Source organism: Vigna umbellata, chromosome 6 (genome assembly GCF_029865625.1).
Source record: "Vigna umbellata cultivar VRB3 chromosome 6, Vumbellata_1.0, whole genome shotgun sequence".
NCBI classification, from domain to species: Eukaryota; Viridiplantae; Streptophyta; class Magnoliopsida; order Fabales; family Fabaceae; genus Vigna; species Vigna umbellata.
In genome coordinates this window covers 4,916,630-4,933,297 of record NC_142170.1, presented here as the reverse complement: position 1 = coordinate 4,933,297, position 16,668 = coordinate 4,916,630, and the positions used below count along the sequence as shown (strand labels likewise).

The 16,668-nt window shown below is 30.6% G+C and overlaps 1 protein-coding gene across 1 annotated transcript; it reads right to left on the bottom strand.

Moving 5' to 3' along the window:
* Positions 1-5,265: 5,265 nt before the first annotated feature.
* On the bottom strand, positions 5,266-6,948 carry LOC124827007 (stem-specific protein TSJT1-like). The gene is made up of 4 exons (XM_047299980.2): positions 6,665-6,948; positions 6,201-6,441; positions 5,984-6,104; positions 5,266-5,783 (listed from the first exon to the last, which is right to left on the bottom strand). The coding sequence occupies exons 1-4, from the start codon at positions 6,874-6,876 to the stop codon at positions 5,593-5,595; spliced, it is 765 nt and encodes a 254-aa protein (XP_047155936.1). The 5' UTR covers positions 6,877-6,948; the 3' UTR covers positions 5,266-5,592.
* Between the last annotated feature and the right edge of the window lie 9,720 nt (positions 6,949-16,668).

Genomic DNA, 16,668 nt, shown 5'->3' with positions numbered 1-16,668 from the left:
TTCGCTCAACTATTTTTTTCGAAATTACTTAACAGTTGAGTGAAGAGGTCCTTTTGCAAGTAACTTCTTAAGCATAGTGTTATATTTAGTTCTCACTAGTAGCTAATAATGATAGAGACTAGGATATGAATTTTAATTAGTGAACAAGGTTGATTTTGTGGTCAAAGTGCTCAACCATTATCAAAAGGCTGAGTCATCCTATATGTAAAGAATCTGCTAATGTGGAAGGCTCAAAATATTGTTTCATTATTTTACACTTTTAGGTACTATTTTGATATCACATTTTTTTTATCTTTGTTGTTAAACTTGTAAAAGTTATAACTTTAGTTCTTATTAGTAGCATATGATTTGAATTTTACTTGAAGAACAAGTTTGATTCTATAACTTAAGGGCTTAGCATTTATAAAATGTTGAGCCATTTTCTTTATTTTTAACCACTTTGTTTTACTTATTAGATGACATAAATGGTGTGAGATGTAATGATATTAAGAGAGCTTCAAAAAGTTTGTCCTTTTTGTTAGTTATTCCAATAAGCAATAAAAACATTCAAAACTTTTATTGACTTTAGTAAGAAGTTGATTTACAATGTTGCCATGAACTCTAGTACCATCCTGAGTTTAACCCCTTGACTTTATCAGCATCATCTAAACACCATTTTGCAATGTTGGAGTCTTTCCCTTGTCAACAATTTCCTCTTTTTTTGTGATGTCCCACTCTTGCTTTTAATTTCAATGAAGATTCTAAACTTTGAATCAACTTTCTTCATCACACAAGTATAACTTTCAAAACAAAGTCCTCCTTGCTTTGACAAATTCTCCTTTCTCAAAGCTCTCCCTTACATAAATTGAGTATTACTCTTCATATATGTTAATTTCTCTTTAATTGTCTTTTGCGAATTTACTCAACAACTGAGTAGAGCAGTTCATTTTGCATGTAACATGTTTTAAGTTAAGCATAAGGATATCTTTAGTTCTAAATAAAGCCTTATTCCCTAAATTATGAATCACTCAAAATTATTTCAAAACAAAAAATTGAATATAAAGCTTAATAAACATTGATTTTGAAGTCTAGTTCTTAAAGTTCATATGACCATTTAACCTTTTAGCCACTTCTTTGAACTAATGTAACCATTTATTTCTCGATTCAACTGTATGCATTCCTTAATAAAATCATGATTTTCAAGTCCAAGTGGTTGTTGAAGTTCGTATGACTATTTCTTTAGAATGTTAACTTTTAAAACCATATCAACTTTGTACATTTAATTAGATGTATTGTCTACAGACAAGCGTAATAGGATGCTAATACATCCTATACTCGTAACCGACTCCTAGACTCAAAATTCGATTTTTGTAAACCATGTCTTATTTTATTTTTTTTCATAGTTTTTTCATAATAAAATATGGTGACAACTCCAAAACTTCTTTTAAAACTAGATCCCTTTTTGTTTGTCATCTCGTCGCGATTCCAGTTGCGACAAGGTGACACAATGTATAAAAAGGGTTTGAAATTGATTAGGTACACATGTTCTTGTTGTTCATGGTTTTTTTTAACCTTATGTTGTTCATCTTCTTCTTCTTTGTCATCCATCAATCTATTTGTACATTGCATGTCTTTATTGTAATCGTCTTCATCATGTAGTTATGGTTAGGGGATGTAAGACCAGAATAATTCTTCACATGGTGGTAGTAATAGGGCTTGTGATATAACTCTCATTTGAAATTGTGGATATGTAACAATTTTGACAATAGCTAGTACTTTCAATAATGCTAGGAAATGATTTTGGAGTTATCCTAACAATAGGCTTAAATTTATGAAATTTTGTTTTTGTTATATTTTGTTTTTGTAATTATTTAGTAATAATAAATATTGTGTTATGATTTTGTTCAAGAACAAAGTGAGAATCTAAATGGAGATAGGTTGTAATTACTTAGAAAGGTGCTTTGAAGATGTTAGAATTATGAGACAAAGGAAGAATAATACAAATCTAGATAAAAACACTCAAAGTTTCGAAAAATTGGGTCATGTTAATAACATTGTTTTTTTTATTATTATTAATGTAATTATGGTGTGTTCGTATGTGTATTGTTGTTGAATCTTCCATGAATTGTGAATGTAAGAGTAAGTAGAACATATTGTTATGTAATGATATGTATGAGGTTCAGGAAAATTAGTCAGTAAATAGATCAATTTATAAATTGTGAATGTAAGAGTAAGTAGAACATATTGTTATATAATGATATGTATGAGGTTCAGGAAAATTAGTCAGTGAATAGATCAATTCATAATATAATGATACAACATCATCTCAATAAAAAATTAGAGTTTTTTATGGCAACGAACATTATTATTCAAACACATTGATTTAGCAATACATTCATAAATACATAAATGGACTTAAAGTGTCAATGATGAATACACCAAGATAAATAGATAATTGTACTTAAACAAGTAACAATTCTATTTAACATTTAATTTGATTCTTTATTTTGTTTAAAACAATTATATTTAAATTATTTTATTAAAAAAATATATAAATAACTTAAATACATTCTTACTATAAAAATAATCAAAATATTATTATTTAATCTTATAAATATTAAATTATAATTATATTTTTTAAAATTGAAATTAATATAATAAATATATTATAATTTTTTTTAAAATATGGCGCGGGACACTGACTAGTTCGTATACATTTCATTATATCTCAAGAGAAAAAAATTACTCCCTTAATTAAATGAAATCAATAAATGTTTGTCATGTCTTTAAGCACGTTTCTCTGTTTTCTATTAAATTAAAATTAGTTTATATGGAAATTATTTTTTTTTTAAATCTTTCCAACTTTTCTATTTTTATTAGTTTATAAAATAATTCTTCTAAAAATACATATAAAGAAGAGTGCTGAAATATATATATTCTTATCTCATTGAAACACAAATGCAAACATATTTTATATTCTTATTACATTGAAACATAGATTCAAACACATTTTTTATTCTTATTATACTGAAACGTAAATTTAAACACGTTTAATAGTCTTACTATATTGAAATTAGTGCTCTATAATGGGTTGTAACCCACGAGCCAAGCCAACCCCCGGGGTTAAGTCGGGTTTCAAGAGAGAAAAATATTATAGATTTATTTATTCAAGACTTTAATATTATAGATGAAGAAGTGATACAAAAATTATTAATATTAAAAACTTATTTGTTCGTCTTTTGTGTTTGTTTTAAAAACTTATTTGTTCGTCTTTTGTGTTTGTTTTTGGATTAGGCTTGTATGATATTTTTCTTTATTTTGAATTATTTTTGAAGTTTAACATTATTTTAGAGTGAAATTTATTTAGATTTGAATTAAAAAAATTATAACTTTTTTATTTAAAAAAAAACTTATAATTAAATAAGCTAGTGAGTCAATCCGTTTAATCCACCAACTTGTGGTGGGTCGAGTCGAGTTCAAATTTTTTCAGCTCACTAATAAGCGAGCCGGGTTGGATTGGCTCACTAAGTGACCAACCCATAGTGGACCGGGTTGGATCGAGACGGATTACCTGTTTTGGGGTGTTGCTCCCTCCACCACCACAACCTTCTCCCTCCACCTCCCCTTTACTATTTTGCCCCTCAGTAGAATTTTATTTTTAGAATTATTGTTTTTTAATTTTACTCATTTATAACATATTTCACTGATAACCTACGTAGTTCCTTGTATGAGTAAAATATTTTTCTGCAAAGCTCAGTGATCGTGAAAAGAATTATCAAGCAATCTTCCTCTTGCTTTCGGTGCAGTATGTGGTGCAGTGCGTTTGTGGTGTAATGTGCTTGTCGTGGTTCCTCTCCAGGTACGTAGTCATAATCCTTCCAATAATCCTAAACCCTAAACCCTAAACCCTTCCAATAATCCTTCCAATAATCCTTTAACCCTAAAACGTAAAATGAAAACGAAGCCTAAACGGATGACATCCTTCAACGGATGTCAACATCCGTTTAAGGCAAAACGGATACGGATGTTGACATCCGTTGAAGGATGTCATCCGTTTAAGCTTTGTTTTAATTTTATGTTTTTGTTATTATTTTATTAGATATTTTAATATTTTGATTTATTATTTTTGAATATCTTTTTAATGTATTTTAATAATGTATATTTATATTAGTTTATATTTAAATATTAAAATATTAAAATATTAAAATAATAAAATAATAAAAATAAAAAATTATAATTTTAAGGATATAATTAGAATTAAAGATAATTGGGGAGGTGGAGGAAGAAGACTGTGGAGGTGGAGAGAGCAACACCCCCTGTTTTGATAGCTCTAATTAAAATTCAAACACATTTTAATGCAAGTTTTTATCAAATACCACAACAAATTTTGAAAAGATAAATCACCTTATAATGTGAGAAAATTTTAATTGTGCAAGTTAGGATATATTAAGCTTTCTAAAGGATGTAATAAAATATATAAAAAAAATAGCCTTAAATTGTTTTGTATGGGAATATATATAATCAAATTATCTCTAAAAAGATATAATATGATTGTATCAATCTCCAAAACAACAATTCCTAAAATATTTTAATTTGTACTCTTTAGCTAAATTAATAAAACATGAAGAAATAATCCAATCATTAAAATACATATCGATAAACTCATTTGACAAATTAAATGCACTTCAAAAGGCATAGCACAATTTTTATCATTCATGATATAATATGGTCCATGTTACATCTTTAAAAACCTAACGTAATTAAAAGAATTCCCAACTTTACCGCACTATAAAATGCTTACACCCTCCTTAAATTTCAAATCTTTGATATAGATTAGTGTTTTACCTAAACAATGTGTAAGACATACATCATGGTTCTAGAAAAAAACAAGAAATTAAGACAAAATATTTGTGGTATTTCTTGCTAGCATTTTCTTGATGATGACTTGAGAAGATATTTCTCTCATGCAAGCTATGAACTAACATCTTAACTTATTGAAACTTATTTAAATCTGTGTTCTTATTAGATGCTTTCATATGCATGAATTTGAAGATTGAATCTCTTAATCACATAAGAAGGTATAGATGATCTATAAATCATATTACACTAATGACAGTTTTTTTCAAATTCTGATGTACCCAAAATTTTCTGGGTAGACTTTGATTAAATTCTTTCAGTTCATATAGGAATCTAGAAGCAAGACAAACGCAGCTATTATGCTATGTTTTTCAAATGAATGAAAATTGGCATTGAACTAGCTGAAGCACTTTAGATTGAGAAATGGAGTGCAGTAACTATAGTCTGTCCTTGTTCATCCATTTTGTACACCATATCATCCATGTTACATTACAATTCCTAGGACCTATTTGGCACATCTTCATGCAATAAAACACTGACACAGATGTTCCTGACCTGAACCATGTTAATCTGAGTGACAACACAAGCACCACGGTCAGCACTTAACATGTTTGAAAAAACGCTTCAATATGTACCATGCCGGAAGGAAACAGGAAAACAACACAAGCAAGAAGAAGAGAAAACAGATTCAGAAGGGTAAATTGGACCATAGATGACACTTTTATTAAACATTATTATCCATAAGGATTGTTTATGCTAATGTTGGTCCCATTCCATCCAATTGGATTGACTTCCCACTCGAGGAATGCTGTTGACTCTGGAGAACTTATCAACTTTGAAATTGGCCCCACACATGGCCCCTTCACTGTCAACTCTTGGCATTGCCTTCAACTTGTTCATTGGATGCTCAAAGCTCATCAAGCCTCCTTCACTGTGAAACATACACCCTGCATTCCACCGCCAACATGTCATGTTTCTCAATGCATCACAGGATTGTGCTTCTATTTTCATTGAAATTTCTATTCATGTGATTTCATTAGCTTAATTTGTTCCCTTAGTTTGATTTTTCACTATTTTAAAAGTGATACTTATGAACATTAAAACTGCAAGATTATAAGAAACCAGTGAGTGGTGGCTAGAAAGGTACCTGTTGGGAAGGGAGCAAAGGATTTGGCACAGCCCTCTTTTATGACTTCTAGATCATCAGAGATCACCACAGATCCATCAGCTGCAAGACCCCAATACAGCTTCACTCCCCCATCAGAACCCTGCAAAACCATGATCAACAACTTTGTTAGTAGAAGCACTTCACTTATTAAGAAAAGTGTGGCAAAGGTCAAAACCAAAATGGCAGATTAGCATACCAGTGCTGCAAAGACACTTCCAACCTTGCTGTCATACACAACAAAGGCAAAGCTGCCATCAAGTTCCTTGACAACTTGATCTGCCGGGTATGGACCCCTGTCACGGAGGGTCTTATAAGCTTCAATCACAAGCATGGCCTCATCAGTGTTCTTTGACAAGCCATATTGCTTGATCAGTAGAGACAAATTGTTCAAACTCCCCAAGAAGATACAGTATATGTCATCAATCCCACAAAACAACCTGCAATTCAGAGAACCCATATTCAGCATTCTTTCTCAACCTACCGTGATTCAACACTCATCATCCACTTTCCCCTAACTGATTTCAAAAATCACACCTACCTTTACATGACCAAATGAAAATTACCCTTTATAAGAAAGCAAGAAAGGTAGGTGTAGGTGCAGATAACAGTAAAAATCAGCACACAAAATCATTGATCTACATAAAGAGAATGCTACATAACCTTTGATTACGAGAGAAAGGTTGATCAGGACGGACATAAGCTAGCACAGCAGCATGACCAAAGCTCATAGAGCAAGTGTTCTGAGGATGGTGAGCAAGGAAATCTTTGAGAGTCTCTTCAGGAACCTTAGGCTTCTTGGAGCCTTTGTAAGAAGCAGGACTGTTCAACTCTTCAGGGGGATGAGCAAAAGCTTTGTGGAAAATGGCCAACATTTTGATTCAGCAACAGGAATCTCAAGCCTCACTACAAAGAAATATTAAAATTGAAAAAGGAAAAGCAGGATTCTGAGGAAGGACCATTGTCGTATTTATAGCCCCACTTCAAGTTGAAAAAATTTGGACAGTATGCAGCTTTAAAATCTCACCATTGAATACATATGTTTTAAAATTTTCCATATTAAACAATAATTAATCAAAGGCTAAGATTGCATCATCTCATAGTGGGAGAGGATCTAGATTGGTCATATCTGGTGCCTACCCCAAAGTTGGGAATGGTTAAGGTGGCCTTGTTTGAAGTTGTGGGCGTGGGTCCTATATCCTAGTTTGATGGATAAGTATCAAATTTCCAATATTTAAAGTCTTGATCTTATCCTGGGAACTATTTTTCTTCTAAATAATTTATATCTATCACCTTAATTATAACATTAACAATATGATTAGAGCAGACATTGATATCATTAATGGATAATTAATGGATAATCTTGTTAAATATTAATTAAAAATTTGATTTTTAGTTTTATGTGTATACAATGCAGTACAATGGTAACAGACGTAATCATTCAAAATACGATATTTTTCTCCAAAAACGTACAAGAATTTCTCTTTTTGTCTACTTTGTAACACAGTTTTGGTCCCATGTGGTCACTGTCATCCTTCTAAAGTCCATCTTATTTGCTATTACCATGGGAGATTGGAAGCAGTTTCCCTTGTTTGGACAGCAAAGTCTCTTATTTTAAGCAATATGGCCAAGGTAATTATTCTTTTGCCTTCAACTTGGAATTTTGTTTTATTACTATTTTTCAATGTTTATTTTTTCCTTTCTGCTTTTGCTTTTAGAGGGGACTGCAATTGCGTGTGTTAGCAGGCTAATATGACATATCAAAATAGGACAAGATAGTTAGCAATAGATGTGACATGGTTTTAATAATTAAGAGGGTTAAATTATTCGTTTGAACTTTGAACTAACGTTAATGAATTAGTAAAAGTGAAAGACAATTGAATTTACACTTTCCAACGTGTGACATAAACAAAATATATTCAGACATGTTTAGGCCCTCAATATTGTGACACAAGAATCAGCAGAACCACTGTATTTCGGAGAACCTGTGGATTATTGTAAGTATGTGTTATGTTCTTATCTTTTGTCTTTGTTGTTTGAGGTTTAAATTGTCACGAGGAAACTAGCTCGGATGTAGCTTTTCTTCTGTCGTGGTGGGCACCACTCGCAATGATTAATTCGGGGTAAGGTGCAGCCTCCATTCCATAATTCTATTCAATGCGATTTACAGGCTTTCCCATGGTTTTCATATACAATCCGATAATTTTCAATCCCATAGATATAATATTTTATTCACTAAAATTATCACTTTATATCGGATAATTTGTTACCTCAAATCATTTATAAGATTTTTCCATTAGTACATCTTCTTTAAGCATCTCAAAACTAATGAGACACTTTAAAGTATTTTATGACCTAATAATAATAATAATAATAATAATAATAATAATAATAATAATAATAATAATAATACCAATACTTATTACTAATGCTAATACTACTGAAACTAAAACTAATAGCAATTGAAATAACAATGGTAATATTAATATTAACACTAATTATAACATTAATACTAATAATAATAATGATCCAAACTAATAATAACAACAATAATAGTAAATACTAATATTAATAGCACAATAATATTAATATTAATACTTATCATAATACTACTTAAACACTAAAAATAATTGTAAAGATTTAGAAAATAATACTTTAGAAATGGTAGTGGTTTAAAAATAGTAGTATGCAATTATTTTAATATTAAATTTTTTTAATATAAATAGTTTCGTTATAAACATGTTTCGTTATTTTAAAACACATCATTTTTTTATAAATCATTTTTTTATAAATCATTTTTTTATAAATCATTTTTTTATAAATCATTTTTTTAGAGTTTTATGACTTCTCTTTAGGAGTTCTTCTTCTCTATTCATCTAATTGAAGAACTAAAATTGTATGAGTGATATTGGGAGTGAGCTCTTCAACTCAGACCGATCAGTTTCTCTATTTGAATAAGTTAAGTTTAAATCTCTTTTCTCGGATCCTTTCTTTATCTATTGCATGTGGGTCTCGTTCAGCTTGCATGTGTTTTTTGAGTTTTTAGTTTAAGTATTTGATGATCAGTGTTTCTAACATTGTACTCTGATAATCTTTTTGTTGTTCGTAGGAGCAGAAAGAGCTTCCTGTGTGTTGAAGCTATTTTAGGCTTTCTAAAGCGGTTTGGTCTTTTAAAAGGTAAGAAAAACTAAAAAAATTATTTTGTGTTAAAACTATGGGTTTGGGGTTTATTTTTGAGTCAATTGGGACTTGTGCATAACCTTAGTTAGCGAAATTATGGTTTATAAGGTGTAGAATTTATTATAGGTGTTTTTGAGTGACTAAGTTAATCTAATCTTGTTTCTAACCAAATGATCAAAGGGATACTCAATTTCATCAATAAAATTGTTTTTTCATCAATCCTAATATCAAGTAAGTCAATTTGGTTATTTGGATAGGTCCATGTTGCATCTAGATTAGAACAACAAGTTGATATCATTTGATAGGTGTTGAACGTTGCGTTTCCAGCGAGTTCTGGTGGTTGGGCAAGTACAGGCTCGTTGGTCGAGTTAATAGAGACAAATGATAGTATGTTTCAGAGGCTAGGTGAGAGTTCTCATTGGGCTTGGGGAAATCTCTGGTTTGGCTCTCACTAGGCAAGCTAGGGGAGCTCTCTAGGCAAGCAGGGTCAGCGTTTGAGTGCTAGAATGCTGGCGTTTGGCGCCCCCTATGTAGTTTTGGTTTATGTATTCTTTTCTCTTGTGCCTTGGTAGGTTTGAGTTGTATCGGTACTTTGATGCTTGTTTGGTACTATCTATTGAATTATATGATGTTTGGTGAGGATGAATATGTATTGATCATGTGCATGGTAGATAAACTTAATTTCATGACTCTCGTAGAGAGATTCCATGGTAGTGTCGTGTAGGTGTTTATGTAGGAAGCTCAATCTTGACAGTTATCTTGACGCTCCAATAATTGTTGCATCTCAAGGTAGAGAAGGGGATTGTGTGGTGAGAAGTAACAAGAAGTCATAGTCTATGATATAGTGTTCTTTGTCCATAGGTAGTTGACAGACTAATCTTGTATGGTAGCACGGCGGGGACAGTTTTTTCACCATTATAAGTGTACAACCCGTCATAGCTCGACATCAATGTATATATGCTTAGGTTCTTGTTTGATTTTGGAGTGAAATGTGTTGTATGTTGAATTATAATTGCATGATATGATTCTTTTATGATATTAGCTTACCCTTGCTTTTATGTTTGCTTATGGATCTCAAGACTAATGAGAAACTTTAAAATATTTTATGACCTAATAATAATAATAATAATAATAATAATAATAATAATAATAATAATAATAATAATAATAATAATAATAATAATAATAATAATACCAATACTTATTACTAATGTTAATACTATTGAAACTTAAACTAGTAGTAATTGAAATAACAATGGTAATATTAATATTAACATTAATTATAACATTAATGCTAATAATAATAATAATCCAAAATAATAATAACAACAATAATAAATACTAATATTAATAGCACAAGGAAGGTCAGCATTGAGTGCTAGAATGCTAGCGTTGGGCACCCTCTGTGAAGTTTTGGTTTGTGTATTCTTTTCTTTTGTGCCTTGCTAGGTTTGAGTTGTATCAGTACTTTGATGCTTGTTTGGTACTATTTATTGAATTGTATGATGTATGGTGAGGATGAATATGTATTGATCATGTGCATGGTAGATAAACATAATTCCATGACTCTCGTGGAGAGATTCCATGGTGGTGCCCTGTAGTGCAGGTGTTTATGTAGGAAGCTCAATCTTGAAGGTTATCTTGACGCTTTAATAATGGTTCCATCTCAAGTAGAAAGGGGATTGTGTGGTGAGAAGTAACAGGAGGTCATAATCTATGGTATGATAATCTTGTGTGGTAGCTCGGGGGGCCAGTTGTTCCACCTCTTCAAGTATACAACCCACCATAGCTCGACATCAATACCTGTATCCGAATTTGTCAAGTAGTGAAATGTGTTGTATGTTGAATTATAATTGCATGATTTGATTCTTTTACAATATTAGCTTACCCTTACTTTTGTGTTAGTTAGTTTGTTTTTCATTTTCTTGTTTATAATGATCACCTTAATGGTGGGAGAAGATAAGGATGTCTTGTACTTGATCCAAAGCGGGGTGTAGGTGAAACAATGGCATAGTTAGGTTTTAGTTCTCTGAGTGTAAGTCTACAACTTTAAAAATCTCAAGTTTCTCGTCAGGTATATATCATATTTGTACCACTTATTTTAGTAATTTTATATTATTAAAACGAATGTTACAACAACAATAATAATAACTGGGATGTCAAGTCTCTGATTCGCCTAGAGAGTGCATTCTTGTAGTCTTTGAATTCATGCCTTGTTCTTGTAGGGTCATCGGACCCAACCACCCTTTTACATTGGTGAGGTTGATTGCGATCTCTTTTTGACCTTTGAGACTCCTCATGTAGTCTACTGCGTAATCTCGACGTTTTGGAGATCAAGATTCTTCTTGGAATATATGGTTGTCATAGTGATTGAGTTGTTCCTAGCATTTGGGCTGTCAGGTTCCTTATGGGTTTATGCGAGATTTTTCTGCTATCTTGTTACTCGGACAAAGTTCGACAATTGTTTCTTGAGTTGTTACTCTCAAACTAAGATAAATGAAATGAGTTGAGCTTGTACCATTGGGCTTATATGGGCCGAGTTTATTGTATGCTCGAGCTTATGTGCTCCTTTTTGTTATGTAAGTACTATATTGTATATATTCTCCCTTCTTCTTTCCATTTATACATAGATAATTGTTACATATCAATAATCTTCATTCATTCTCTTCTTTTTCTCGAGCTAAGTCTTTATCAATGTATGCAAAGTCTTCATCTGAAGCACTAGATTTGTCCATCAACACATCGCTCAACAAAGCTATGTGTTTCAAAGAGTTATTGTTTGGAGAAATTTGTTATTTCTTAATTCTGTCAAGCTTTTGACTCTTTTACTCAAGTGTTGTACTATCGTGCAACTCTCTATTTCGCCATCCTTTCTCTTATGCAGGCTTCTTCCTAGACTTTGAGATTTAGATCAACTCTAAGATTTTCTTCGTTGTATTCTTCATCAAGGTGTTTTCTTGTTGAGCTCTTATAGCGAATGACCCCATTTTCTTATAAGGAAGGAAGAGGATGACTTTGGTGCTCTTAACTTACCCATTTGTGTAAGGACACTCAACTGACGACAGTCGGTGTTTTATGCCGAGTTGGCTCATACTTTTCTATGTTAGCCTCTATGTTTTTCCTAGTTATCATGAAACCTAGGAGTTTGCCACCGCCTACATTGAAAAAGCATTTTCGTGATCAAAGCGAAAAGATGAAATCCAAAGCGATTCGCGAAGCTTCCAAGTTAGTTACTAGGTTCCTCCCTTCTTCCCATTTTCTCATTATCTAATTACCCTATAAAAAGGAGGGTTTTGTAAGAGAATACACAATAGAGTAGCTCGTGGTGGGTGATAGACACCACTTTAGGATTCAACTTTTGATTTTCATTCTTGTCTTAGTTTGAGATTTTAAAGTTTTCATGAATTGTTCTCTGCATTAGAGTCTTGGAGGATACTTTGGGTGATAGACATTGAGATTCCAAGCACTAAGGTATATTGTACTATTGATTTCAGTTTTTAATAATAGTTGTTATGTTTCAGTTTACATTTGATTACTAATTTACCTGTTTTGATTTAATTTACGTTTTTGTACTTTCATTTACATTGCTAGCACCATTGTTGATTCTACTTATATTTTGGATTGTAGTATATTTCTTTCTTGTATTGATCTTATCCTTTTGATATTCATTTTTGAGTTTGATGTTTTTATATTATAGAGTTGATGTTATGATTTTGATTCTTATTGATTTTAGAGTAGTTTTATGATGTTTCTGATAAGTGCTATGACATATTTCTGGATTGTACAAATATTGGGTTGATGAATTGAGTTAGAGTCACCATTTCAAGTTCTTAAATATGAACTCAAAGACCTCAAAGTGGTCTTTATGTTACAGGATGTCTTCCTGAGAGTGACTGAGACTCTTTTACCAAATCAATGTTTGTTAAATCTGAAAATTGTCCTTATCAAAAGTTCTTTGTATAATTCTTTACTCAGTTGGTTTGATAAATGATAGAGTTAGGAAAGTTGCTTCAATCCTGTTTCAATTTTATATCTTCTTCAATATTGTTGTTTCCATTTGAGATTTATTTTCAGACTTTGCATCATTACTACTCTTTAGTAGAATTAGAATTAATTACTTACATTTTCATTTTTCTGCATAATCAGTTTACTGTTAGATTTTGATTTTTAGCATTTTAGTTTCACTAGTTCATAGTTTTTGACTTTTTCCTTTGAATAAATAGACATAGGTCAGTAGTTGTTTTATGTAAATTTAGGTTTTAGTTTAGGTTTGATGCATTCATTCATTTTTAAAACATTGCCATTGTTGAATTTGTGTTAATCATTTCCATTAAATCTTTTCATCTACATCTATTCTAATAATTGCTTACATTTTTTCTTCACTGCACATGAACTTTAAATTTAGGTTCTATTTTCTATTGGTCCGGATTATATTGTTTTCTATCCAATAGTTTTACTTAGATATTCATTCTTTTCGTTTCTCTTTCTAGATTCCAGTTAATTTTCTTTTCCCCATCTAGTTTTTAATAAATAGTAATTAGGTTTTAATTCTACAATTTTAGATTTAAGTTAGTCAAGTCCTTGGATTGATCCCGAGGTTTTCCCTCTTACTACATTAGTGGAAAACTTAGGTTTTGTTGACTTTTTATCCGACTAAAAAGCTTTTCAACAATTGTCTTGTTCTTGTCTCTTTGAACTTGACATTGACGAGAGCGGTCTTGGCTCCCACAGGAATCTTACTAAGCTTGTTGATGGGTCAGATATGAGCATCTTCCTATCTGTCGATGATTTCGAGTCTTGGTCCTCCGTACCTACACTGTCAACAAGTATATAAAGAACACATGTACATTTTACCTACGAGGGGCAGAGATGTTCCCAATAACATCAGCATCATTGAGACGAAGGATAGTGTTTATGATCATCAAAACCGCTTCTCATGTTGGTGAGTTTCATGCTTATGAGTCCCCCTTGTTTTCGTGAATCAACACCTAGCATGGTTAGCAACCAAAGAGGAAAAGGCAGTAAATTTCATACATGGAGGAAAGATAATGTTTTACCTTGATCGCACAGTAGGCGCTAAATGATCTTACCAGGATCTTAAGCGTGGATCTACGGATAGGTAGCAAGATCCTAGTGATGGCTTGAATGCTTTTGATGGACATAATGAAATTTCTTGTTTATCAAAAGGGGGAAATCCATCTGCAAAAAGACACTTTGACGCTTAAGTCGATAAGAAAGTTTAGATCTTTTATGAATAGTCTTGAATATGAGTGATTATTAAGTGAGTATTCCTTAAGAAATACAAATTGTGTTTATAGATCAGCACGAAACATGGGCCTATGTTATCATTAGAATAATACTTATCTTAATTATATAATAATAAAGTAATTAATAATAACATAATATATCTCATCATAAATAATAATCATAATACCATACTGTCCAAATTAGTTGTGATATATGAGTATTATTCAAATAAACGTAAGTTTATGTTCTTCCAAAATAAAAGACTCAATTAATTTTGTTGAATAATATGTCTATTGGAATAAGTAGAAACACACGTAATAATTAAGTTTCTATATCCATAGCAGATTATATAATAGGATTACAACTACAAAAATAATTATAAGTTATTTTAATTTGTATTATTCCTTATAAATAAATAACGAAGATATTTCAGTTTTTATAGATAATTGTTATAGATATTAAACTGATTCAAACGTCATTATCGATAAAAAGAAAAACTGGAAATAAAACAGAATAAATAAATGAATTTTGGAATCAAAAGGAAAATTATTTTGGACCTTTTGAAAAATTATGAATATACATATATCGGAATGATACCTTAAACTGGTGCAAAAAATGGAGTTAACAACCAGGTGAAAAAGAGATTAAAAAAAAACAGAATAGATAATGTACCAATATATTTTTGGACCATAGTGTCAAAGATGCAAATGTATTCCTGAAAAAAAAAAAAACGGCTGTTTCCTTTCCTGCGCCGTATCATTACTAATTGCACCTTGTTACATTACAGTCATCATTATCGCAACCTCATAGTTATTCTAGAGGAAAGAAAAGAGGAAGAACACGTTGTAGATGCTCATTTTAAAACTCTCTTTTAGAATATATATTATATTTTCCAAAAAAACTCATTCTTGAAAAGTTAGTCTGGAAAATATTATATATGTTGTAAAAAATTAGTTAGAAATTTTGTCTTTAAAAACATGTTTCATAATATATTTTATACATTTCAAAAATTTTATTTCAAAATGTCTATTCCCAAAATTCCGTTATGGAAATCTATTCCAAAATTTTCATTTGGAAATCATATTCCAATAACTTGAAAAAAAAAATCTTAAAAGTTTCTTAAACAACTATTTGGGAAATCACTTTTACAAAAGATAAAGTATTCATACTAAAAAGTTATAGGGTGCGGTTAGAAATTACAAGAGTGTAGAAAAAATAGAAAAACTTAGTAAATGGACAACATTCCAAATTCTCAACAAAGAGAACGCAATTTCTTCTTACCCCTTTATAATTTCAGCTCACACTCCCGTAAAATTTTGCAGATTAGTCAATATGTAAATTTTGTATTTTAGAACATACCATCCGAAGAGCATATTTTATTTTGTATCTTATACTGTATAATTCAAAATTATTTTTCAAAATATATAATCTGAAATATAAAATTATATTCTACATTATATAATCTGAAATATAAAATTATATTCTACATTATATAATCTGAATATATTTTTACTTTAAAAAATATAATCCAAACTATATTTTTATTTTATATTCTAAAATATATAATATAAAATATAAAAATTTATATTTCAGAAAACAATTTCGAAACCAGGTTAAAATTTGTAAGGTGCAAGAAGTAAAGGCCCAAAATGAAAACACACTTGGACCTTTAAGTGAAGTTACTTCCTCCAAACCTGTGCTTTTTTTTATGTGTTATTCAAACTTTCTGTCTCTCTTTTTATTTCTAGATATTTCTAAATAATTTTTTTTCCTGTTCTCTTCACACTCCTTACTTTCTTTTATCAGATTTTATAGGGTTTTTATACATTATAAAAACAATTTCCATGATGTAAAATTTTATATCATAAAAACGAGTTTTTTTTTTGTAATGATATTTTTATCAAAAAGAATAGTTTCCGTGACATATAACATTTAAATGCATTACAAAAAATAATTCCAGTGGATGAATTTTATATTATTTTACAATGGTTGTAACATTTCATTTTATTCGTATAAAACTCTTACAAATAAGTGTTACGAATATGATAACTCATAAGAAACTTAAGATTTCTAAAGTTGAAGACTTATATCTAGAAAACTAAAACCTAACTCTACCGTTGTTTCACCTTCACCCAACATTGGATCAACTGGAAGGACATTTCTCATAAGCTCACACCATTTAAGGTGATCATTGCAAAAGAGAAAACAAGCACGAATAGACAACCATACAAGAAGGATAA

What these genes read in the sequence shown, in the direction of transcription:
- LOC124827007 (XM_047299980.2), bottom strand. Translation starts at nt 6,876, where the DNA reads ATGTTGGCCATTTTCCACAAAGCTTTTGCTCATCCCCCTGAAGAGTTG. An exon ending in CCTTTCTCTCGTAATCAAAG is followed by an intron (nt 6,442 to 6,664) that starts GTTATGTAGCAT and finishes TCTGAATTGCAG; the next exon opens with GTTGTTTTGTGGGATTGATG. An exon ending in GAAGTGTCTTTGCAGCACTG is followed by an intron (nt 6,105 to 6,200) that starts GTATGCTAATCT and finishes ATGGTTTTGCAG; the next exon opens with GGTTCTGATGGGGGAGTGAA.